The 27589-nt window shown below is 36.3% G+C and overlaps 1 protein-coding gene across 13 annotated transcripts in view; it reads right to left on the bottom strand.

Moving 5' to 3' along the window:
• Nucleotides 1–1704: 1704 nt before the first annotated feature.
• Nucleotides 1705–27589, bottom strand: part of LOC134540419 (uncharacterized) — a 49554-nt gene continuing 23669 nt past the window's right edge. For all 13 annotated transcript variants that reach the window (XM_063383159.1, XM_063383149.1, XM_063383150.1 and 10 more), the window contains 4 exons: nucleotides 22619–22841; nucleotides 21186–21299; nucleotides 10249–10380; nucleotides 1705–2512 (listed from right to left, as the gene is read on the bottom strand). In XM_063383159.1, coding sequence (XP_063239229.1) covers nucleotides 1832–2512; nucleotides 10249–10380; nucleotides 21186–21299; nucleotides 22619–22841 — 1150 coding nt within the window. In that variant the 3' untranslated portion in view covers nucleotides 1705–1831. The remainder of the gene's footprint in view (nucleotides 2513–10248; nucleotides 10381–21185; nucleotides 21300–22618; nucleotides 22842–27589) is intronic.

The raw sequence follows: 27589 nt of genomic DNA, 5'->3' as shown, positions 1-27589 counted from the left end.
AACATTTGTTGAACCAGTGTACACTCGGGGCTTGGTGACAATGTCACATTTTACATATTGCCGAAATGTCACCTCAGTGGAAACACGCCTTAAAGAGTCACGAAGGTGTTTGTAAATTTTATGACTTGTGCAACTTCCTACAGTGTAATTATAGTACGTACACTGATTAATATATTCTCTTGAAAATATTTCTGATAGAACAATAAATGCATGAGAGGTATAGTGTTAAATTTACAGAAAAAGCCCTCAGCAGAAACAATGAAAAAAAAAATTGACATGGCTCACGAAACTTTACCTATCAAGGTAAACTACATGTTGACAGCTATAGACACTTCCTCCCATTCCTGATAACAGAAAAAGAGAGCATGTCTCTCCTACAAATTAACATTACAAATCAGTTCAGTTCTGGCTTTATTGATCATGTATTTCAATTTCAATAACAATCTCACGAATGCATAACCTTCACAAGCATCACAGGTTTTTTTCACATGACATTTCTGATAAGAGAAGGACAGAACATAAAGAGTAGCGAGAGGCGGGCTACTAAATTTTGCGAGGGAGGGGTGGCTGCTAACACTGTCATTGGAAGGTCAAGAGAGGAGGAACCAGGCAGGTGCTGCTTCTTACGGCAGCGTTTTGACACAAGAAAGAAATCCCTAAAGCAACCCGCAGATTTCTTTTTTGCCAGGCACTGACAAAACCTCTCTTGTAAAAATCACTGCAAGTTAAAACGCCCTAGTCATAATATTGAGTAAGTAAATTCACTTTCTTAATATGTTTCTCCCAATATAAAAAAAAAACCTGCTTTCTATATTTCTCTCTCTCTCGGAGATCGTAAATCATTCGACAAAGAGAGAGCAGAAGAGAAGTGCGTGGAAGGGAGCGGGGCAACAAGACGTGTTGTTACGTCGCCAGTCTGCTGCTATCTAGCGTACATGACCTGTGCAGCTTATGACGTGTTGCGCGTCATTTTGTTGCGGAATAATATTACGAATACTATCATATTTACAATAGCTGAACGTTTAGTAAATGTTTAGAGAAGAATTTGCTTTAGTAAGCCTTTAAAACAAAACAAGTACAGTGGAGTCCCACAAATCCGAACTAAATGAAGCTGAGACTTGTTCGGATTAGCCGAATAATTGCCATAATGTAACATATTTGCAGAGAAAACATATTTATAAGAGTTTATTTATCACGCAACATATGCTATACTAATTTTACAACCATGAAATATATAATACTTATGTTAATTTTTGGGTCAAGACTTAAAAAAATAAGTTTAAATTATAAAAAAATAAATTTTATTAAATATTTATTTTTGTCCTAAACTCATTTAGATTATCTGGATTTTTGGATTAGCAAGATTCGGATTAGCAGTACTCCCTTGAATTATGAAAAATCAAAGCTGTGGACATAATAATTTTCTTGATACCTGTGCACAAACCTTGTACGAGCAGTGAACTACATATTGGCAGACATCTGACACCAGGTGTATCTGTATCAGAACAGCCATAGTATTAACCACCATATACAGTGTAAAATATAAATACTTACAGCAGTGACGAAATTAAGGGTATAAATGTGATAAGAACATGCAAGGTATGAACTCATAAGCACAATCATTTCACAACTAAAATGAACAAAGCTTACATGCTCTAGTAAACATTTTATTTAGGTAATTAGAGGAATTGAAGACAACGGCAGTAAATTCAGTAATAACTTTTAATGTAAAAATAGTATTTTTGTAAACAATACACAACATGACACGCTGAAATGATGGTCAAGAACGTACATCCAGCCATCAGGTGCGCCTGCTTCAACAGCAACAATGCTACTGCTGCAAATCCGCAGACTCTCCTGCCTGGTCAGCGTCAAGCAGGAAGTGCTGCGAGGCGTACGAGCCGTCGCCCTCCTCCTCGAGCGCCTCCTGCCTCGCCCGGCGCACCTCGTGCAGGAGCGCCTTACGCGTGCGGCAGCAGGCCTCGCAGGTGCGGCACGCCTGCAGGATCTGCGGGCAGTCGTCGGCGCGCCACGCCAGGTCCGGGTCCAGGCGCGCGCCGGGCACCACGCCGCCCGCGACCTCGCCCGCGCGGAAGGCCCCCCGGCACAGCCGCAGGCCGTCCACCGCCGCCACCAGCCGCACCACGTCCTCCAGCGTGGCGACGTCGTCGTCGATGGCGAACGCCCGCGGCTCGAGGCGCAGCCCGCCCACGAAGCAGTGCGCCCGGCACGCCCGGTCCACCAGCACCTCGCGCACGCACGCGGGCAGGCAGCCCTCCCGCCGCTGCGACTCGTAGCAGGCGAATATGACGCAGCCGTTAGCGCCCGCCACGTGCACCAAGCGGTGCCAGTTGGGGGGCAGCGTGGAGCGGAAGATATCCGTCTTCACCAGCACGTTGTAGAGGATCTCGCTCGTGGGTGGCACCACCGTCTGCACACGCGCGCGCGGCCTGCCCCGCTTCCTCTTGGGGGGGCTCGGACCGGGGGACTCCGACTGGCGCGAGGCTGCCTCCTGCACACACGTTCGAGTTGCTCGCCCTTTCCAACACCCGCACATCGGCTAACTACTCCGTCCCCTAATGCTTGCCTCAGCTTCTAGATTCATTAGCTACCACTGCTCACCAGCCTTTCACAAGCTACTGTAAAGAGTACACAGATCAGCATCTTCAATAAATTATAATATTCAGTTACATGCCACAATTAAAAACTACTGAAAAAAGTTTCAAAACTACCATGTCACAAAAATTATTTCTTTATACACAGGATTATAAATTAGGTTTGTTTCCATTTGTTTCCGTTAATAATTCACTAAAAGATACAGGAATAAATTTTTCGTTCATATATGATTTATAAAAAAAAATTAATGAAATATACTAACTGCACATTCACGTACAGTCACACCTCGCTCGTACGGCCCCCAGTTCATACATACACCTCGGTCGTACGTACAGATTTCAGAAACCGTGAAAAATTAGGCAAAAAATTAAAAAAAAAAGTTAAAAAATATGAAAAGTGTAAGAAATACGTTAAAGTTTATTAAAATTAATAAAATACAGTTGTAACATGCAGCGTTTATAATAAATATGGGCTACATACACATTGCATCACGGTAAAAAATAAAAAAAAGCCGCAAACTGATGGAAATTTACCGTCAATAGCGCGCCGTACTCGGAGAAAGGTCATTGTACTCGGTCAGCTGTTGTTACGGCGTGGCGTAGCCGCCGGCTGGCTCTCTCTGTTCTCTGAGCTGCGCATGCGCAGTATAACTCACTCAACGCTCCGCCCAGACTCATGACCTTCCATCAGCAGCCAGCCAATAGACGCGAGCTTAGTGGAAAAAAATAAAAGCTCCACCGCCCGTGTTCCAGTTTTGTCCAGTTCTAATACCAGTTTATTGGTACACGCAGAGTTTTCTCGCTGCCGTGACGTGTTCAAGTTTACGTTCATCTTGATGTCTTGATACCAATGATTAATTATTTGCAATTCCCAGAAATAAATGGTTAGTTTAAAAAATATGCATCAACTGTGTAATACTTCTTAAATTATAAAATACGTATAAAACAGTTACAAGACACCGTTCATTTTATTTTGTGAAGATTATATCTCATACGTACCAGTATTTCGGCTAAGTTATGAAATAAATACAGTAACAGAACTTACAAGCAGTCACGTAATATTACCGTTACGTTCATACATTCGTGAGTTTATTTTTTTCCCTCGTGTATTTTAGATCGTCTCGTGCTATAATTACTCGGACTTATTGCTACTCTTAACTGACTACGATTTAGATTTTGGTTGGATTACTTTGGATTTCTTTTTCTTGACTTGGCAACGAATTTCACCTGGATTTAGATTTTTTGTTTTATTACTTAGGTTTATTTTGCTTCGGTTTTTGAAGACCTTCGCTACTTTTTGGACATGCATTTCATACATCGTGAGCGGAAGCAAGAGAAAAGCTATTACGCTTATGGAAAAATACTAAATAAAATAAACTTTTCTATAAAATATATATATTTTGCGATTTCAAATGCTCATTGCAGCCTATAAACGTTACGTTTTTCATGATGTTTTTAGGACTACTAGCTAATCTTATCTACATTTATAAAGAACCCACTGTAATTTTTTTATTTAAGCAAATATGTTATGTGTTAATTATAGGGATGGGGCGAATCCTGATTTCCTCGAATCCGAATCCTAACTCAAATCCTTGACTGGAATTGCCGAATCTCGAACCCAAACCCGAATCTTTTAATAGATGATGTCCACATATCTAATGTAAGTGAGATGTATTCTGCTTGCACTAAAAGTCCCTTGACTTTATCACATGTAGTTTGGTACATTTCTGGTATAAGTGCATATAAAGACAAAAAATTTTTCTTGAGATATTTCAGTTTTAGTACAGATTAGCGGTTAGGATTTTTTCTATAAATAAGCTAGGCTAGAGGTCTGCGAGTCTAAGAATTTTACTTCGAGCCTAGCTCGAGCTTTTGTGTACAGTTACACTTTTGGGAAATTATTTTTATCTTAAACTTAGTATGATGTTTGAATAAAGTATTAAAATGAAGTGGGCTTATTAATTTTGGGTAACTATTTACAGAGTGTGTTTACATTTTGCACTGCCATAAAAAAAATAACATTTTTTTCCATTGAATCTTACCTGTTTCCATTGGTTAATTAGTAACTGATATCATCCAACTAACATAACCAAGTATATGTTTGTGTAAATGTAACATATCTTTGGAAAAATTTCACCCTTGTCAATTTTTCTGGAGTCCTTACTGAGCTTCAACAAACTTAGCACCAAAAATCATGTTGTTTCAACATTTCCACTTTTCAGCACAATAATTCTGAGAGAGATTGTCACAGAGTATTAAATTCTGTTCTTTAATCTATCATGCAGAACAATAATTTGTTCTGCACGTTCAGGAGTTAAATTAGCTCTACGATTGGAGATAGTTTCCAGCAAAAGAGAAGCGTCTCTCGCTGGCAACCTGCTTGGCTGGAATGCTTTAGTAAAATTGCTTAACCTCAAAATTAGTGTCATAAATATCTGTAACTGGTCATTAAAGTTTAATCAATTGAAAGTAATAAAAATAAAAGCATTTGGTAAATATGTACAGTCACGGTAGATGCCAAAAAAAATGCTAAAAATCCGAAAACACTTTTATTCTGTGCTCTTTCACTTCCTCTTTTCAAATCAACCGGCGGAGATAAGAAATTCCAACTACTTTCGGAGATATCGAATTTATTATTTTCATCACAATACCTGCGTATTCATGCGGAAAAATATGCTAACAATCCGAAAATACTTTTATTCTATGCTCATTCACTTCCTCTTTTCAAATCAACCGGCGGAGATAAGAAATTCCAAATACTTTATGAGATATCAAATTTTTTAATTTAGCAATACAACGCCCGTTTAACCCGTTCGAACGTCGCCATTTTTTATTTTGACGTGTGTTAGTGAATGCGTAATAAATAAAATGGTCGATTAGGTCAGGTCAGTTACATTATAAATACTTTCAAACTAAGCGGACATTAAAAATACTAATGTGATTTTAATTGAATGGTTCTTTAGTTTTAAATTATTTATAATGTAACTGACCTGACCTAACAAAACCCGGACAAATGATGAACATTAACAACTCACGTAATTTTTTTTTACTTATTACTTGCGCAACAATATCCAAATAAAAAAATAATACTTTAAAATTAGAAACGTTAAAAACTCACCTAAGTTGGAGGCGGGTACATTTCCTTTGCCACTATAAGGAAATGATGTAGTCGTTCACGGCAGAAGTTGACCAATTAATTAAACATCGTATTGAACAATAAATGAATAAATAATCACGTATTGGTTCATTTGAATACTGACCAATTACGGAATAAATAATCACCTATTGGTTAATTTGAATATTGGCCAATCACGGAACAGTCACGTGACAAAATTGTCCAATAAGAAACATGATACTCGTAAACAAGAAACCTTATTATCTATGACAAGAAACAATGGTCATCGCCGCACACTACGCAGGTATTGTGATGAAAATTAAAAAATTCGATATCTCCTAAAGTATTTGGAATTTCTTACCTCCGCCGGTTGATTTGAAAAGAGGAAGTGAAAGAGCACAGAATAAAAGTATTTTCAGATTTTTAGCATTTTTTTTGGCATCTACCGCGACTCTACATATGATGAAATTTAAAAATTCGATATCTCCTAAAGTATTTGGAATTTCTTACCTCCGCCGGTTGATTTGTAAAGAGGAAGTGAAAGGGCACAGAATAAAAGTATTTTTAGCATTTTTTTTGGCATCTACCACGACTGTACATATTTACCAAGCATTTTACTTCATTCAATTTACACTTGCAAAAAAACATACACACAATAAACCTACATGGAAATTAAAGTCTTTTTCAATATCCTGAAGTCTGAAATATGTTTACTCATGTCATTAAATGTAGAGCTGTATTGAAGAAGCCGATTTTGCCAATATTTAGTTGAATCGGCATTTCTGCCGACTTCCGATACAGTACGCTCGTTAATTTTCGGCCGATATTACTGAAAAACGAAAGAGACTGCCATAACCTAAAAATCCACAACTACCATTTTCACTTTTCGTAGTAGTACTGCATTCTTTCAGATCGCATTATTTCTTAGCAACATGTGCCAACCGTACATATCAAAGTTTAACATCCTTTTTTTTCCAACATTGTTCTTTAATTTAATATGTCATAAATAAATAATACATTACTATCACGGTAAATATACATCTGTTGTTACGGTAACTATAGTGCAAATATGGTAGCTATCATGCTTCTGTAGTAATTATGGTATTCTACAAAGAATCTTTAGTTCTTTTTATGGTAATTATCTTAAAATAACTATTGGGTTTGTACTGTAGTTATGGTACATAATCCATATTTCTTCGTATGTTGTTCATTTGTCCTTTCTTCATATTTACGTGGGCCATTATTTGAGACAGGAAGTTTCAAAAAAAATGTTAACGGACATTATATCACACATTTAATGGCGTAAATGATGAGACCTCGGGCAATTTAAACGCTTTATACGGAAAAACCTACCATGCGGGACCTCGTAAGCGAGTTTTACTGTATTTTTTTCCCGTAAATAGTAAAAAACCGAATCCTTTGACGAATCCTGTATCAGACCCGCCGAACCTTCGAATCCCTAGGATTCGGCGGATTCGGCGGATATTGGATTCGGTCGCCTCATGCCTAGTTAATTATTATTATTTCATTGATATAAAATATCAAAAATGTAAAAACACAGCGTACGATACTGCCTTCGTATGCTGTATATTTGGCTTAAACATAGTGTTGAGTCTTTTTTATATTTTTATGTTTGATTAGCTCAAGTGTTGTTTCTGCATGAATAGGATATTTTTTCGATCGAAAATACACCAGCATAATAAACATATGTACATGTAAAAAATTTACTTGTTTGCTAAAGGCACATGTACATGGCGTGTATAGACACGGCAACGGCAATTCATTTCCCGTGGCAGCGGTGGGGAAAAGGATTTGGGGGGGGGGGGGGGGGCGGAGAAGCCACAAATGGACGTAATTTGGCCTCAATGGTTCGTACGTACAACTCGGCCGTACAGACAAATTTTGGAGAACCGTGAGTGTACGTAGAATCGAGGTTTGACTGTAAATGCTATACATAGAAGAAAAGAGTAAAAATTAAGGGTTTTAAATTTAGGATAAATATTCCTTAGTTCTACTTATTTAAAAATTTATACAAAACAAAATTTAAACCATCTGAAATTCCTGAACTCGTAAATGGTTGAAGGATCACTCATTTTACCAACTGATCATAGAAGACATATTAACAAGTCTCATCCTAAACAAAAGTCTTTTCTTTTTCATGTTGGTTATATGCTAAATTATTATCAGGAAAAATTTAGAGACTTTTGTACTCTTCCAATTTGTTAACATAAGCAGCACCAAAAACTGAGCATTACTAGAGTATTTGTGTTGCAATTTGTTAAATATGTATCTTCACCCTCAAAGCTTTTTTTAAATAAAATAAAAAATTAAAATAAAACCTTTTACAAATCATTTTTATGAAAGCACTAAATAAGAAACAGGTAGATTTTTTTCACAAATCCTCGAATTTCAATAACCATTGTGTTTTTTATGTAGTAATTGAGAGACTATTTAACACAGTGCGCATTAAATTGTACACAGTAAAAAAATTTGCATAATTTGCATAATGTTTTACGGTTAAAATCATGTAGTTATACAGTAGAATCCCGCCGATGCGACCCCCCTCTGATGCGTCCATTCCGTTTATACGACCATTTTTTGAGAACCCGTGAAAAATTTGAGCAGAGAAAGTCGAAAATTTGAGTAAAATCAGCTGAAAAACAAGTCTGTTACACTTTGTTGGGCGCTGTGTGTTCACGTTTATCTTGGCGAGCGCTGTACTGTAAGCAGGCAGACAAAAGACGGCTAAAAAAGATACCACCCCTCTAGACTGTCCACGCTAGCCAATACCGGTAAACTGCGCGCATCACCTGATAGCATCTACGCGCGCGTCTATTGCCGTCCCGGTCTCGGTCCCGTTTGACGATTGTGACTCGTTTTTCAATTTACACGGACTCGTGGATTCGTGAAAATGAGTATAAAGCAAGCCAGTTTGTCGCTAATGAAAAATTATGAGATTATCCAGCAAGTGGATAAGAAGACAATTTCCAAGACGAAGATAGCACAGAAATATGGCATTCCGAAGTCTACTCTCTTCACGATTCTTAAAAAGAGAGAAGAAATTATAAATGCAGTAGAGAAAGAAGGCAGCAATTTGAAATTGAAAAATTTGAGGGGCGCGACGTATTAGGTGCTTCAAGTGTGCGTGAGAGATAAGATAAAGAAGGTGAAGAGGGCGAGACCTGCCAGCCAATATGTTTGTGGGAGGAGGAGACAGAGATAAAAGAGAGCGAGCCCTGCAGTAAGCGGAAGTGGTCAAGGTCGACATTTACCGTCACACTCTCGCTAGCTAACGATGCTGCTGGTCGCCAGCCTCACACACACACACGCGCGCACATACGCACGGTGGCGACTGGCGAGTAGATGCGTGCGCAGCAAGCAGTTCCGCTCTCCTTCCCCTCACTTAGGCTGGGTTCACAATTAAAAAAATTAAGCGAGTGCACACAACCTGTGCACACGACCTGTGCGAACTGCGAAATCGGTTCACAATTGAATTCTTACTGTTAATTTCAGCCAATGAAATTTCGTGAACTATGCGACATCTGTTAGCACTGTTAGTAAATAAACATATTAACTTTCAAAATAACGATAATACTATTATTATCTCGACATTTTCTTACCACAATATGGTTAGTAAATATAAACATATTTCTAGTCCAGCCAAAAAAACACCCTGCTCTTCTCTCATTGGCTGTTGTGCCATGCATACGCGACCGAAATAAAATATATTCATTTCACTCCTATGCGCACGACCTCGCTCCCATGCACACGACCAACTTTCTGCTATTGTGAATCGTTAGGTTAGGAAACATGGCGTTCATATCCTATGCACACGACCTACTGTTACTGTTACTGTTATTTTTTCAATTGTGAACCCAGCCTTACCCGTCCACACGTGTTTTTTTTTTTTTTTTTACGCTGTGAAGGGACGTGGAAAAGATAATTGCTCGAGCTGTCAAAATAAACATCGCTGACGGCAAGGGCGGAAGCGCATCCTGTCGGTCTGTCGCTGTGATTATCTACTCCAAAAACATGTCACAGCATTTCAGGATAGCAAAGTTCTTATATCTTACGTTTATAGCCGAATGTTTTCTACCTGATCCACACAAGTTCCTTTGCCACGTTTTGAACCAAAATAACAACCAGCCGGCTAGCATAGCCGAACTCGCGTGACGCAAATTCACTTTATAATTTGTGTGGTGGAAGGAAGGGGGGGGGGGGGGGCGGGGGGGGGGGGGGGGGGGGTAAAATTGGCCCGAATTCTCTATTGCGACCATTCCGTTTATAAGTCCGATTTTCCGGAAACCGTGAGGGGTCGCATCAGCGGGATTCTACTGTATAAGGAAAAAAATTTAATTTGTACACAAAAAATTTAGTCCTCTCTATCATCAAGAAAATGGTAAAAATGCAAAACAGCATTATATAGCAGAAATGAATCATAAGCAGGAATGATTACAGGAACTTTAGAGCCACAAACGAGTGTTTCAGATTTCATCTCGCAAGAAGGGGAATGCGTACCACTGCGTCCATTGTCACAATCTCATACTGGTGGCTGGAATCATCAGAGTCGTCTCCTTCCTCGGAGCTGCGAGCGACCTTGTAGACGTGGCCCTCCACCTCGGAGATGCACGGCCGGCGTCTCGATCCATCCTGCAACAGAGTGCGTGTGGAGCAGCACTGTCACCTCAGCACCTAACTGGGTCAGTGCGGTGTCTGTACTCAATGCTAATTGAAATTGGGATGATACCAAATACACAATGTACAAACAACCCTGCAATAAAGTTTCTATTAATTTTTTTAAAAATAATTCCAACCTTTTTGCCATTTTCTCAAAGAAATAAATAAATAAAATACAGCATCCACTATTATCATAGCTGGCTTAGTTGTAACTACAGTCAAACCTCTATCAATCGTTTTTCAGGGGACCAACAAAAAAATTCAGTAGATGCGGACATTCAATAGATGTGGACTTCACTCTTAGATTTTGAAAAAATATTTCAACCTCAAAATTTGTGTCAGAAATATATCAGTTACTAGTCATTAAAGTTTAATCAATTGAAAAAAAATAAAAATTGGAAGCATTTTACTTAATTCAATTTACACTTGCAAAAAAATGTATGCACAATAAACCTACATGGAAATTAAAGTATTTTTCAATATCCCGAAGTCTGAAATATGTTTACTCATGTCATCAAATGTAGAGCTGTACTGAAGAAGCCTATTTTGCCAATATTAGTTGAATCACTTCCAATACGCTTGTTAATTTTCGGCCGATATTACTGGAAAATGAAAGAGACTGCCATAACCTAAAAATCCACGAGTACCCTCTTCACTTTTCATAGTAGTACTGCATTCTTTCAGATCGTATTATTTCTTCGCAACATGTGCCAACCGTACATATCAAAATTTAACATCCTTTTTTTTTTAATAATGTTCTTTAATTTTAATATGTCATAAATAAATACATTACCATCACGGTAAATATTCATCTCGGTTGTTACAGTAACTATAGTGCAAATGAAGTAGCTATCAAGCTTCTGTAGTAATTATGGTATCTACAAAGAATCTTTAGTTCTTTTTATGGTAATTATCTAAAGATAACTATTGGGTTTGTACTGTAGTTATGGTACAACATCCATATTTCTTCGTAAGTTGTTGTTCATTTGTCTTTTCTTCATATTTACGTGCGCCATTAGGCCGGGTTTATAGAAAACGCAAGAATGCAGAAACGCAACTACGGTAAAAGTCCAACCTTAACTCTTCTACCAGCACGTTTATAAAAAACGCAAGACACGCAATAACGCAAGAACGCAACGCAGAAGTTGTTCAACTTTCTACTTCTTGCGTTTTCTCCTTGCGTTTCGGCCTTCTATACTGGTTGCTTTAGTATGTGAAAAACTGAAACTGTCATGTAATGCATATAGAAGGCTCTGCGATTGTAATCGTTACGCTTGTGTTTCTTTATTTATGTTTTGGGCTGGCATTCTTCTAGTGAATACAGAGCAATGGAGGAAGCTGATGAATTTCTTGTTCAGCTTATCCAAAATTTTTCCTGCCTGTACGATAAGTACAAGTCAAAAATTTTAAAAATAATCATGACTTATTCCTGAAATTTTATTTTTTGACGTTGGCGATGGCCGGCATCCTTGCGTTTTTTATAAACGACTGTGAATTTCTTGCGGTTGTCGCGTCCTGCGTTCTTGCATTTTCTATAAACCCGGCCTTACTATTTAAGGCAGGAACGTTCAGAAAAATTTTAAACGGGACTTTATATCACACGTAAATGATGAGATCCCGGACAATTTAAATGCTTTATACGGAAAAACCTACCATGTGGGACCTCGTGAGTTTTACTGTATTTTTTTCCGTAAATAGTAAAACACTGTCACATTTCTTTACGGCCAAATAACATGCTGCTGTTGAAGCTCGAAATTTTTACTACTTCTGTATACTATCATTACTGTTTTTATGACGGTTTCTTTCTAAGAAATGGTTATTTCTGCAAAATCTTTACAGTTAAACGATCATCTATTATAATTTATAGTGACGGGACCACATATTTTGTCTGATCAATGCGGACAAAACGATAATTAGAACATCGGTACAAGCGGACTTTTTTAACCTTAGTTGTATGGCAATTTTGCCGGGACCGTAGAAAGTATACGATAAACACGGACAATCGATACATGCGAGTTCGATAGATAGAGGTTTGACTGTACATTGTCTTTATTTCTTTTAACTTATAATAACTATTTGGAACAAAATTATAAAAAAATAAGAATAAAAAACAGACCGGTACATGATAGTTCTCTCCTCAAAATACTACCACTGGGAAATTTCCGACTTTTCGAGTATTTTCCAGTGAATTCCCTGACTACTCCTAACCAATTCCTATTTCCCTGACTTCTCCCTGATCTTCCCAGAAACTCCACAATGTGGACACTCTGAATAATTTTGATACTCTACACTTGAGATTGCTTTCAACTCTAGAGTAAGATGGGGCAAAAATCCACGTGGGGCAAAGGTCCTATCTTGGAATATTTCATATAAATGAAAACTGTTGGCAACATTGACACAGTCAAGAAAAGTGTCGCCATTGTAGTCGTTTATTGCCATGTGTGTCGTGCCAGTGTATAACACCTAGCGAACATAATGAGGTAAGAACTAATTTACTATAATCTGATGTAATTTTGCAGCAATACAAAACAATGTATGTCGCCGGGAACAACGATCAGGAAGGATTTATGAAACCACAGTAAGAAAGTGTGCTTCTTTGTGGTTTCTGTGCATGGGTATTAGTAGAGATTGTCAAACACAGTTAGCAGCAGGAGTCGCGCACAGGCCAGACTGCGCTCTGGGGCAAGCATCCGCAACTAATGACGGGGTAAAGATCCGCACTACGTGTTTCATGTGGATCTTTGCCCCTCGCCCGTGTATGCTTAACATAGGCCTACATAAATTAAATTGTTTAAAATAATGTTTTAATTTGAAGTCTCAGCCTCTCTAATGATCAATATTTTACTGTGGGTTTAGGCTTTTGGAGGAAAATGTTTTGGCAATGTAAATAGTCATTGCATTCCTTTCTTTTTCATTGCAATATCCACATATTTAACTTTACTAACTATTGCAATGTGTTCTGACTCGGGTTATGTAAATTGTAGCCTTTTTATGCAATGGCTTCGTCACTTTCAGAAAAAGGTGCGATCTGACATTGATCATTCTGTATTGCTTCTGCTGGATAATCATTTGTGACATTTGTCGCTAGAAGCAATTAACTTCTGCCGTGACCATAGCATACATTTGCTGACACTTCCACCCCACAGTAGCCAAAAAATGCAACCACTTGACAGAAGCTTTTTCGGACCACTATTCTATGCTGATGAATGCAACAAATGGTTAGTGATACATCCTGGAAGAAACATAACTTCCTACCAGTTTTGTGAATTGTTCGGTAAAGCTTATGAAATGTGTGCAACATTAGAGAAAGCAGGAAATGCTTTTAGAACATGTGTGATCTGGCCTATCAATTCTGATGTATTCACGGACGAAGACTTTCTTCCTTCTAGTGTCACTGATTTCGCACAAAATAGTGAACGTTGTAGTGAAGAACGTGGAGATAACAGAGCAGAATCTTCTCAAGTGGACAAATAAGTTGACTCAGAACAGTCAACGTGTCAAACTCAAGATATTCGTAGGCCAGTTCCTAATGTGGACGATCCTAATTCTGTGACTCCTCCCTACACATGTGAACCATCAATAGTCTTAGACATAAACAAGCCAGGTTGCTCAGGTGCTAAAGCTAGAACTCCAGTTTCACCAAAAGAAATCCTTCCAATGCCAAAGAGGTCTGAGCAAACAAAACGGAATAAAAGAAGCAAACATTCTGAAATAATATCCAGAAAGAAAGAGGGAAAAAATAGCTGATAAAGACGAGCTAAGGAAAAAACTATTTGGAGTGAAGAAAGGAGGTGTTAAACAAGTAAAATCAGCCATTCAGTCAGACAAAATACAGTGCCCAGGCTGTGAGGCATTGTATGAAGACCCACCTAACGAGGACTGGATCCAGTGTACTTCATGTGAGGCATGGTGGCACGAAAACTGTAGTGCATATGAGGACACATTAAACTTTGTGTGTGATTTTTTTCAATGAAGCTCCAGAATTGAACCTGTCTGTAAACTACTAGATAAATGTTCTATTTGTCCCTTCACTATGTCAGTGCTGTTACTGCATCTGTTCAATTTTTTATTTTATGACAAGGCATAAATGAGAAAAAATGATATTTTGCATACATTGGGTAAGTTGAAGTTATCTTCTTTCTACTATGTCTACTATCGTTAGTCTATTGCCATTGGGTTTCTTTAACTTTTCATTGGTTTATTTAATTTCAAATTTGTAGAGCTAGAATATTTTTAATTTTCGGTAAATATGTACAGTCGCGGTAGATGCCAAAAAAAATGCTAAAAATCCGAAAACACTTTTATTCTGTGCTCTTTCACTTCCTCTTTTCAAATCAACCGGCGGAGATAAGAAATTCCAAATACTTTATGAGATATCAAATTTTTTAATTTAGCAATACAACGCCCGTTTAACCCTTCGAACGTCGCCATTTTTTATTTTGACGTGTGTTAGTGAATGCGTAATAAATAAAATGGTCGATTAGGTCAGGTCAGTTACATTATAAATACTTTCAAACTAAGCGGACATTAAAAATAATGTGAATTTAATTTAATGGTTCTTTAGTTTTAAATTATTTATAATGTAACTGACCTGACCTAACAAAACCCGGACAAATGATGTACATTAACAACTCACGTAATTTTTTTTACTTATTACTTGCGCAACAATATCCAAATAAAAAAATAATACTTTAAAATTAGAAACGTTAAAAACTCACCTAAGTTGGAGGCGGGTACATTTCCTTTGCCACTATAAGGAAATGATGTAGTCGTTCACGGCAGAAGTTGACCGATTAATTAAACATCGTATTGAACAGTAAATGAATAAATAATCACGTATTGGTTCATTTGAATACTGACCAATCACGGAATAAATAATCACCTATTGGTTAATTTTAATACTGGCCAATCACGGAACAGTCACGTGACAAAATTGTCCAATAAGAAACATGATACTCGTAAACAAGAAACCTTATTATCTATGACAAGAAACAATGGTGATCGCCGCATACTACGCAGGTATTGTGATGAAAATTAAAAAATTCGATATCTCCTAAAGTATTTGGAATTTCTTACCTCCGCCGGTTGATTTGAAAAGAGGAAGTGAAAGAGCACAGAATAAAAGTATTTTCAGATTTTTATCATTTTTTCTGGCATCTACCGCGACTCTACATATGATGAAATTTAAAAATTCGATATCTCCTAAAGTATTTGGAATTTCTTACCTCCGCCGGTTGATTTGAAAAGAGGAAGTGAAAGGGCACAGAATAAAAGTATTTTCAGATTTTTAGCATTTTTTTTGGCATCTACCGCGACTGTACATATTTAGGTACCTAATTTTCTATTTAAATATATATTTTAAGAAAGTTAGAATTTTATTTTTAAATTTGACATTGTTTTATATATATTTAAGCAATATTTTCAAATTTATTAATTATTTTGTCTATTTAGATTTTTGGACTCTTTGTGTGATTTTGTAATTTCCTGTTTACAACTTCCAATGTGGTGATATTTTACAATAAGCATATTATAATAATTATAATGTTTTCCTGTAGATAATAAGTGTTGATCGCTGTGTTGAAAGGTGCGGGTATTTGCCCCACTCAATTCTGATCTTTGCCCCACTAGTGGGGTAAAGATCCGGATTTGCACATCTATCGATACTTGTAACTTATGAAATAATGCACTTGTTTTCCTACAGTTGTGAATATAACTGAATAACATTAATGTGTGTGTATTCCGGAAATGTAGAGAAAAACATCCTCCTGCTATTTGGACAGTCAGAATATCAATTTAAACCTTGAGTGCGGAGCTTTGCCCCATCTTACTCTATACCCTCAATATTTTCACGACACCACACTATTGGTTCAGTACTGTTCTTTATGCATTCCAAATTTATCAAACAATTTTACATTTCGCTGAAAAAAATGTTTGATAAAATAAAAAAGTCTTTACTAAACATAATTTTTAATACTTCCAGACATGCCTATCAGTAATTAACATTTATGCATGCAATAAAAACACATGTACATCACACTCGATAAAAATTACACCTAATACTAACTAAAGCTTAGACAGCAATGAGCTAAGCCATCCATTATTTACTTAAAAATCACACACAACTAAAGGAAATATAATTTATAAAAAAAAAAAGTTAAAGTATGTACCAGGATACATATTTTTGATATTGCAACCTGGTGGGTAAATTTGATTTTGAATCGCAAATAATAATATGAATCGGATAAAACCAAATAGTATTTTATCAAAATTATTTTGCCATACACATGCTGCATAAATGTCATTATGTTTTTAATTATCCGTAATATGTTTATATATTCAGTAATTCCATACCGGGATGTCTCAATCAGTAATAATTACTGAAAATCCGTAATAATTGGTAGCACTGTTCTTGTAACAAACTATTGGAAGTCCTAACTCTAAAACCAATACGTACTTAAGTACCTGCCAAAATTTAGCTTTTTTTTTTTAAATGTAATTTATATAGGGTATAGCATAAGGTACAACTTTGGTATCAGTTTAAATACGTAGGTAGTATGGAAATGAAATCATTGTTGTTTGTTTGTTAAAGAGTCTGCCATAATCAAATGCTGAAAATTGTATTGTGCACAATATTAAGATTTCCATGCATTAGTTTTGTACACAATTTAAAAATCATAAATTCAAACATTAAAGCCTGCTATATCTATCAGTGGCAGATCTTAAATGATCTGAGTAATCAATAGTTTGTAGAGACACAATCTGACAGTGAATTGCGATAAACAAAAAAACTGAAATAACAAAAAAACATGTCAATACATCATTTCATATAACACCAAACAGTCACACATACATCTAAAATCATGAAATTAAACAGCATCTGAACAAAACTTACTTCAAATCACAAAGTGTAATCTCTTAACGTTTGAAGAATGTCATTAATTTAGCATGAAATTTGTACCAAAATATATTAACCAAGGGGACAGAAAAATTTTAGACTGAAATTTTTTTTTCTATTGATTACTAACAGAATTTTTTCAGATGCACAAATTATTTCTGAGAAGTTTTCGTTTGTCTAAGCATTTCTGTTCTACACACACTTATTACAAATTATTTTATGGCAAAAATATATAAATGTATCATACTCAAAATTACAATATTTTGATGAAATACCGTATTTACCCATGTACCACCCGCACATTTTTTCTGAAAAACAACATTCAAAAGTCGGGGTGCGGGTCATACACGAAATTTGAGGTTTTGGACAACAATGAAGACTGAAAAAATTGGATTTATAGTACATTACCGAATGCTGGACGCATTTATTACAATGAAAATACAGCGAAACCCCTTATTTACGTTACCGTTATTTACTTTTTCCCGATATTTGCACCATTTTATTTCGGTCCCGTTTTAACCTCATATGATGCAATGCAATAAATTGCCGTTGTTTACAACGTGCGTATAAACTGCTTCCTGCAATTTACGCTGTTTATTCTGAGATTAACGCTTTCTAATTTAAATAATCGTAATATGACGTATTCTGATGTATTTTCAAGACGTTTTTAAAAGTATTAAACTTTATCCGTAACGTGTCGGGAGTCGCTGTAATCCACCTATAAAACGTAAACAGCGCCAGTTGGCATCATTCGGTATAGAGCGCGCGCACGTAGTCGAAGATCGATAGCGATAGCTCGCAAACTTCTTGCTACGCGCGCGCTCTGTTTACAAACCGAGTTAACTATAACTGGCAACCAGCGCCATTTTATGCGTACAACTCACGTTTTTGCTACGGGTTTTTTTACGTTGAATAAAATGGTTTTATGGCATCACTCATTATTTTTAATTATTTGGCACTACGAGCTTTATTTTTATTTGCAGGATGTTGCAACGGACTGAACAGTTGATGATTGTGGTTATTGCATACAAACATTTTAAAATTTATTTCACCAAATTTACGTCTGTTGTTTAGCAAAATTGATCTACTATTTTGACAATGAATATTACTGGTTTTTTTTTTCTTAATATTTCATGCATTTGTGTTAGTAAAATTCTGTGCTGCAGTTATAAAGAGTTTACTTTGTTGTTACAATGACAGACTCTTTTTCCCTATTTATGCAGGCACATGTAAATAGACATTACAGTGAAAAAAATTTTTTTCCAGAGAGTATGTTGAAAATTTGGGGTGCGGGTCATACATGGGGGTGGGTGGTACATGGGTAAATACGGTAAGTATTAAGATACGTTACCGTATTTACCCGAATATAAGACGACATTTTTTACCATAATTTATAATTCGAAACAAAGGGGTCGCCTTATATTCAGATACATTAATTTTTTTGGTAAACATACTTATTTTAGGTTAATGTTTTCAGGTTGTGCAGTAGTTACTGGCTGCACATGTTACGACCGATGTTTTTGGAATGTTTTATAGCACAAGATGGCGCCCATCTTATCAATTATTTTCTTGTGCAAAAACATTAATGTAGGTTATACAGTACTTCTTTGCTGTGATTATTTAAGTTAGACGAACGATATGTTATTTACATTTTAAATGCTGATGAAACGCCTGTATATTTTGATATGCCTTCAAATTATTCAGTGGATGCTGTTGGAACTAAAACAGTTAATGTGAAGACAAGTGGCAATGAGAAAATGAGGATAACAGTGATGCTTACAGTGTTAGCTGATGGTAGAAATTGTTCCCTTTTGTCATTCTTAACCGTAAAACTATGCCAAAAGAAAAATTGCCTTCTGGGTAATAGTGAGATGTCAAGAAAAAGGTTGGATGACAAGTGAGTTGATGCAAGACTGGTTAAAGGCAGTTTGGGATAGAAGGCCTGGGGCACTTTTAAAGAAGAAAGATGTTATTGTTAGATGCATTCAAAGGACATTTAACGCCTGAGGTGAAATCACGTATTAAAGGTATGAACACCGACCTTGTTATTATTCCTGGAGGCATGACTTCAAAGCTGCAGGTATTAGATGTGTGTGTCAACAAACCATTTAAATACAGTCTAAAAGTGCTGTACTCTGAATGGCTCCTGGCAGGCAACCATGCTCTAACACCAACAGGCAAAATCAGAAACCAAGTATAGCAGTCTTGTGTCAGTGGATTAAGGCTGCATGGGACACAATCTCATCGGAAGTGATCATCAAAAGCTTCAAGAAATGTTGCATTTCTAATGCATTGGATGGCAGTGAAGATAGTGTCATGTGGGAAGAAGATGCAATTGAAGCTGAAGTCGACAGCAGTGAAGATGACAACAATGAAGATGATGCATCAGCATAATGAAACTCTATAACAGTTTCCAACAGTTACAGTAGCAGCCATTTAGGTATTTATTTCTGTTTGTACATAAACTGTTAACAGTATTTCAAAAGTGGTGGTTGAAATACTTTGTATCATTCATATTTTCAATTTTATATCTAATTTGTTGGCATGTGTTTAATACAAATAAAAATTTTTTTTCCTGAAAACATGAGGCTGTAGTTTGGGGGTCGTCTTATATTCGAGGTCGTCTTATATTCGGGTAAATACGGTATATCATATTTGTTTACATATATACTTTTTTTTTGGAACAGCATTGAAAAAATAAAAATGAAACACCAAACACCTCCCCTTTTAAAATAAAACTTGGCCTAAAAATAACAATGTGAACTTCCAATCACCACATACATACTCACACAAGCATGTCCAAGCACACAGTACCTAGCGTGTGCACGTGTGTGTATGTGTGTGAGTGTATGCAAAGTTTAGTTAGCTATATTCAGAAAACTTAAAAAATTGTGTAGGCAGTTGATTAAGTTTAGTCAGCTACATTAAAAATACTTTAATATCATTATGAATTACCAAATGAAAATCACCTACGTGTAACTTAACCTAACACACCATCCTTACTATTTTATAGTACATATTTTTAATGTAGCTAATCTAACCAATGGTTCACACCATTTCGCAGTATTTTTTATGTAGTAACCTAAATAAAATATTCACACAATTTCATAATACTATTAATTTAAGGTACCTAGTGTAACCATTTGTTAAAACTGTAAAATACGAACCAAGTCTTGGAGAATTATTGTAAAAAATGTCAGGAAGTAAACAAAAAAGCATTTTAGATTTAAAATATTTTTGGAAAAGAGGTATTTTCTTCAGAATTACCAAAAATTCTAAAATTTAATTTCATAGTGTGTGTAATACAAATGTTAAGGGAATAAAAGTCAAAATTTTATAAACATTTGGTACCAAATTTCAGGAGTAACATAATTGGTTATGCCAATTTATTAAACCGCTTTTATGTTTTAGTACCAACTTTACGAACTGATTTTTCCTTATTTTAACACAGCTTTTCGTCAATTTTATTACGATTTTCTGCAGTCCCCAATTATAGGTTTTTTTTTTAACTGAAAATCTTATAACTTTCTATGTATGAACAGATATTTAAATTTTGCATTTATTGTGGATATAACCACATAATATACACTGCGTCATTTTGTCATTGGTATTAAATTCATGATCTTATATACTGAATTAGCACCTGGATGATTGTTATAGTAATAAATAATCTTATTTTTTTAACACTGATTTTACAATGCTAATGCCTAAAATGCCAATAATTAACATCATTATGCATTACACTTTGATTCCGAATCTGTGCTTAAATGCTAATGCTGTACTGCAACGTAATGCAAAACCAAACACACCATACCCATGATTACTTGGCTGTGCAATTCAAAGACGTTCTTTTTCACTTGCTTCCCGACAACCGCGAGCTCACCTGACTGGTCACTGATGCCATGCTGCTGCCAGAGAGGTCCTCGCTATTGGTCCGCCCGTCCTGACCTTCTCCTTCGCTCACTCTTCGGATGGGAATCTTCCTTATGATGGTGTGCTGAAACGTTCCATGATCAGAGTGCCGTGAGATTGCTGTCAAAATGTTTTGCACACACACATAGAACTGACAACCAACTACACTTTCACAGACCAGAAAAAAAAGAGCCAATTACTTTGAGTGAAAATCAACACAACTTAGTTCGACTGACACAAGACCCTGAAACACAAACAATTGAGCAAAAATAACGCAGAATATACTTGTAGACAATGACACGCTGTATTCATGATACTGCATCAGCAGACCATGAAAAGTATAGGAGAGTAGAGATTAATCGAGCTTTGATTAACAATGTGTCCGTATTATCCGAGCCAACCATAAAAACCATTGTTGAAAGCTAGGAATGAGTCAATTCCACATTTCTTTGATTCCGATTCCACAATTGACCTCGATTCCAGGTTCAATTCCGATTAAAATTCCAAATCTTACTTTATTTATGAATAAAATTATGGAGATTCACGCAGAAGTTCACCTAAAAAATTATACATAAGAAGTCTAATTATACGTACATTTTCCGACCATAATGAGCCCTAAATTATTTCCCTTTTTTTTTTTTTACTTTTTACTTACACAATTTACCTAAATTATCTGAGAATTAGGTTTTAAGCATTCAGTGTGGAATAAAATGAAAAAAAATAAAAATTACATTTGAAAAGCTTGCAAGTACTGATTATAGTATTTGCTACCCACTTACCCCTTACAAGACACCAACACCATATCACCACCCAATAATGAAATAAATTGTTTAGCTGGCAACTGATGAATTATTTTAGCCTCTGTTTAGTCACTACAGTCCACCATTAACAAACATGTGCGGAATACATCTTTCGAACTCATCAAAATCCATGATTTTGTGTTCTTGTGAAATTCCTCTTTGATACCACGATATTTAACAGTCTTGACTGTCGTGTTTCACTTGATTTACGCCCGTGAACATTTACAGTGGCAACAAAACACGAAACATTGTTCTTTGCAAAGTTGCTCTTCAAACTGTCTTAAACTGTGTAGAGTGAGTCTGGCACAGGCCTCCTTACACAAAGCTACTGAATGACTGGCCGAGGTTTAGCCACTCACTCCGAAGGCGTGCCAGTGTGCCCTGAACACCAGCAAAGTGAAAGTGCCATGTGATTGCTCCTAACAACACGGCAATGGAACACAACCTGAAGAACATAGGGTTTATATGTGAAAATACTCTTATTTAAAGGATTTATAAATTAGTATAAAGGGTTGGGAAACTACAAAGCTCATTGAAATTCCACTTATATTTCTCATTTTAAATTCTTCAAAACTGCGTGATTGAGGATGAACCATACAGGTACCTTGCTCTTGAGGTACTCGGGCACCGGAGGAAACAGCGAGGGCACGGCGCCTTCCTTGACGCACGGGCGTGACGGCTCTGTCCGGTTGAAGTCCCGCCACCGGAAGTGGTTGGAGCAGATGACGCTGTTCCGGGAGAGGGGGCGGTCCCGCTCGTCCGAGCGCAGGTTGATCTCCCGCACGATGCGCACCCACTCCCTGGCTCTGGCCGCGGCGCTGGGGAACCTGCACACGCGTCAAACCTCTCGCGACCTGGGCTCCACAGAACAGTGGCATGGCCCGACCCGGCCAGATACTAGTTGGCACGGCTCTAAGGAACCAAACAATGCCTCCTCGGCCTGGCCCAGTTAAACAACACCTGATCTAAAACCCATCAACCATCACAATGATGTTGTTTTTCAAACACACTAACTGGTCAACATATTTTAAATTTTGTATTTTCGAAGGGAAAAAAAAAAACAAATAAAAAAAATAAAAAATAAACTGTTAGCTCATTAGACTGCAATAAGTAGAGACCAGAAAAATTCGCGGATTCATTCGGCGATAAGCAAGAATTCAAATACATATGCCTCTTAGGTGATTTTGCTATTGGCTTACTGTTCATCTGGACGGATCTCAACCAATTATAAACCCTCAACCGAAGAAGGATCGAATCACAGACAAACCAGCTGAGACAACTTACAAGTCGGCAGCCAATGAACTAGCGTTGTTTGCCCAAGTGTACAGGGGAATGTGCAGTCTATCCTGAAGGCCACCGAAACAGTGAATATTTACGGTCCCTAGCAATAAGGTATGCCTGTGTTAGCGAATGTTCCCTTGTAATTGAAGGCTGTCTAAAAGATAAATAATTGACATATTTGGTCCGACTATTCAGGAAGCATTTGCTCCCGCACTGGCTACAATTGGTGTGCTGATAGTAGATATGTACCTTAAATAAATCCAGCCAACCACAGAACGCAGACAATTCTACAAACATTACACATAGCTGTTTGGAAATATTTTTGCAAAAAAATGTATTGCCTAGGTATAGCTCTAAAAGATGGAATGTCCAAGGAAATTTTTCAGGCTCCTTGGCAGCACCCCACTTAACAGTATTCCCTCCCCTACTCCCCCATACGCTCAAAACCCCTGCTCCTACAACTCACAAGACTTCTGGTGCGTGCTACACACACATAGCCATGAAAATTGCAAAGCTACTGAGAATATACGGCACGAGTAAAAACAGAAAAACCCTTCATCTGCCTCAGTAATATCTATTTTAATAGCAGTTGGCTGATTAAAATTTTTAATAACATTGGTTGACAGTAAATATACACTTCCATGTTTAATTCAAACTTCTTAAGCCAGTGTCTAAGCTCATGATATTGTCTTATGTGATCTGCCTAATAATCTTACAATAAAGAAATATTATCAGGTAAACTGTTATATACAGTAAATCTGTGTTAAGAAATTTATCGGCTTAGAAACTTACACTTATTAATAGGGAAATTTTATTACAAGAGTAAAATTGTATATGATTTTAGGTCCAGCGCTAAATGTTTTAAATTTATTACGTACAAATATTTTAATGTGGGTTTTCTTAAGAGGGTTTTACTGTATCAGCCCTCTTTGTATGTGTGTAGAATAAACTGAAAGCAGACAGTGTTCATACACCACAGTATTCTCGCAGAAATACAGGGTATGTTCCAGAAGAAATGAAACCAATTTTTTCCGACACGACGATACACTGCAGCAAGTTCTAACCTGCTGGGATTGGTGGAGGGAGGTGTTAGCTTCAAAACACACCCGGTCTCAGTCGCCTCCGAGCTGCCGGAGGGTCAGGACATGCGTTCCAGTGAACCCCATTCTGAGTTAATGTAACAGAACGATGGATCGTTTCTGGAGCAACGTTACGCCATCAAATTTGCGTTAAACTTGGGAAGTCCGCCACCAAAACAATTCCATTAATTCAGCAGGTCTTTGGGAGCGATTGCTTGTCCAAATCACAAGTTCTTCGATGGCATGAAGGATATGTGAGTGCTCCGATGCCAAGAACTCTTGAAAATGTGTGATAATGATTGTAATTATTTGAACTCGGTTATCACCGGTGATGACCCATGCCATTTTCAGTACGACCCGGAGACAAAAAGGCAGAGTTCAGAGTTGCAGTCCAGCGTCACCCAGCCCGAAGAAGGTACACATGAAGAAGTCCAGGATCAAAACCACGCTCATTGACTTCTTTGACTTCGAAGGAATTGTCCAACACAAATTCTTACCTACCGAGTCCACTGTGAATACAGCTTACAACCTGGAAGTGCTAAAAAGAATGAAAAGAAGGGTCACGCGCTGCAGAAACGACATCTAGAACATGTAGAAACTTCATCATGACAACGCACCAAGCCACAGCGCCTTCGTTGTCAATGATTTCGTGGCCAGAACTCACACCCCACTGTCTTACAGTCCAGTTTGTCACCCCTAGACTTTTTGTTTCCTCGCTTAAAAGGAGCCCCGAAAGGGACACATTAGGACACGACTGAAAACATCTAGGCTCATGTTACATCCACTCTAATGGACATTCCGGAGAAGGACTTCCAGGCCTTGAAACACTGGTTCCAGAAGGAGGGTGCTATTTCCAAGATTTTTAACTAATTGTTTGTATGAATATGTTCAATAAATGATTTATAAAATTGGTTGCATTAATTATGGAATGCACCCATTAATCACAAATACGATATCAATCCATGTAATCTACATATTGTTACATGGCATTATTTTTTTATATTTTTGTCTTTTTATTTTTTTTAAATTTTTTATATATTGTAAAAAAAATGCAATATTAATTCACATGTGTCTGGCTATAAGATAAGTTTCAAATACAGTAAACTCCCTATTATCCGCGGGCGGATGATCCACGGTGCAGATTATCCGCACATGCTACGAAAAAATACAGCACATATGTAAATCTGTATTTTATTACAAGTGAAAAAATTTTAACTCTACTGACGAGTGTATTGTGTGCAGTATACAGTAAAACGCCACAGGCCTTCTCGGAACTCACGCAGTGTCTAATGAAGCCTCTGAGTACATACAGTACTGTATCATTGTTACGAAGCAAATACCGAGCACTTTTATGTTTACATTACTGAAATGTACTGTATGTTAATTATTCAGTAAAATACTAAAATTTTAGCATCATTTAACAAATTTTACTGTTAATTGTAACTTTTACCGTACATACATTTTTAGATTTTTAAGTTGAAATTAATGTTTCCTTTTTTGTTTTCCATTTTTGGCTCTTTTGCGGATTATCTGCGATTTTCACTATCCGCGGTGGCCCTGCCACTTAATTTCGCGGATAATCAGGAGTGTACTGTATGATGTTTGGCCCAATCTAATTAGATTTTTTCCTTAAAATATTTGTACAACCCATAAAAATTAAAATATATTAACTATTAATATAGCACTTCCTTGAAGTTACTACATACAACGTAATATTGTCACTATGAACTATTCTGACATTAAACTTAGTACACATTTGAATGTTTTATAACATGTCGTGATACAACAATAAAATTACAGTGTAAGGTATTTAATATGGCCCGTTCAGACCATGGCCACGCATAATTTACGATTTTGCTGGATTTCGATTGTCAATACAGTTTTAGCGGGAATACAAAAGATTATTTAATATACAATACGATTATATTAAAACAAGTTGTAATGAGCTGCTCTACTGCTGTACTCTGTATGTACACAATTGTGATATTGTAAAATTGTGAAACTAAAACTTCTAGAAAAATAAAATCAACTTAAAAACATGAATGAGTAGGTCTATGCGAATACATGTTTTATTTTTTATACAGAGTGAATATCAAATCAAACAATTAAAATATTTGCGAAGTCGAATCAAATTCTGGATACATATTGTTCTCAGCATGGCTGTTTTGCAATTGTTTTATAAAATAATGGGTGAAGTAAAAAAAAAAGTTATGTTTGTAATGTTTGAACTGATTAACCAACTGGGTCTTATATATATAACCATTCAATTAAAATTATAAACCAACCATGCATAATATTATTAGTATTTAGCATTTATAAAAGCAAACCCTAGTGCCACTTGATATTTTTAAGTAACCAACTTTATTTGCACAAAAGTATACAAAAAAAAAACTAAGAATTTTCATAAGCAAATCTTAAACTTTCATGTTTTAAAGCTTTGCAACAAATGCCTAGCTTCACATAAGACATGAAAATATGCATCACAACCAAAGCTTCAAATAAAATGAAAAGCGAAATCAAATTGAGTATTAAAAAATCCCTTTTGGCACTACAGGTGTAGGTTGATTTTGAAGTACCTACCTATTTCCTCTGGATGTTTTGGAAACTTCTATAAACTCCGGAAAAAATTTAAAACTTAATGTACATAATATCCTAAATGTTCGCCAATATGCAAAAATTATTGATTAATAATTTTTTCATATTCATTGCAGAGAAAATATTATGAATGTTTTTAACTCAATGCATCCACGAATGTCTTAACAAATTTCATATCATGCCTACTAAGGTAATCATGCATTTATTTTAGAACATAAACAAATAAGGTGTAAGGTAATATTAAAATGGTTAAAAATAATTTTTTAAATTTTATGATAAGGAAGTTTTCATTTTTGTTTTTAAATTTCAACCCGTGTTTTTATGTTTCATCAAAAAATTTTTCAGCCAAAGGTTTTGAATGAAGTTTAGGAGTTTTACAATAAATTATAATGAATTGGTTCTATTAAAAAAATTACTTGTTTGTCTTTCTATCCTTATTTTCACCCTTTGCAGTAATGGTTTGTCACATAAAATTTACTTAAGACAAAAGTTATTAGCAATATTTAAAAATTTAAACAAAAATAAACAATTCGATGGAGTACGTTGTAAGGAAGTTTAATATATTTTATTATTTCAACCTCAGATTTTTTCAACCCCTTGCAGTAATGATTTGTATTAAA

Source organism: Bacillus rossius, chromosome 16, assembly GCF_032445375.1.
Source record: "Bacillus rossius redtenbacheri isolate Brsri chromosome 16, Brsri_v3, whole genome shotgun sequence".
NCBI classification, from domain to species: domain Eukaryota; kingdom Metazoa; phylum Arthropoda; class Insecta; order Phasmatodea; family Bacillidae; genus Bacillus; species Bacillus rossius.
Note: the sequence above shows the minus strand (reverse complement) of the source record. Positions and strands in the feature narration are given on the sequence as shown.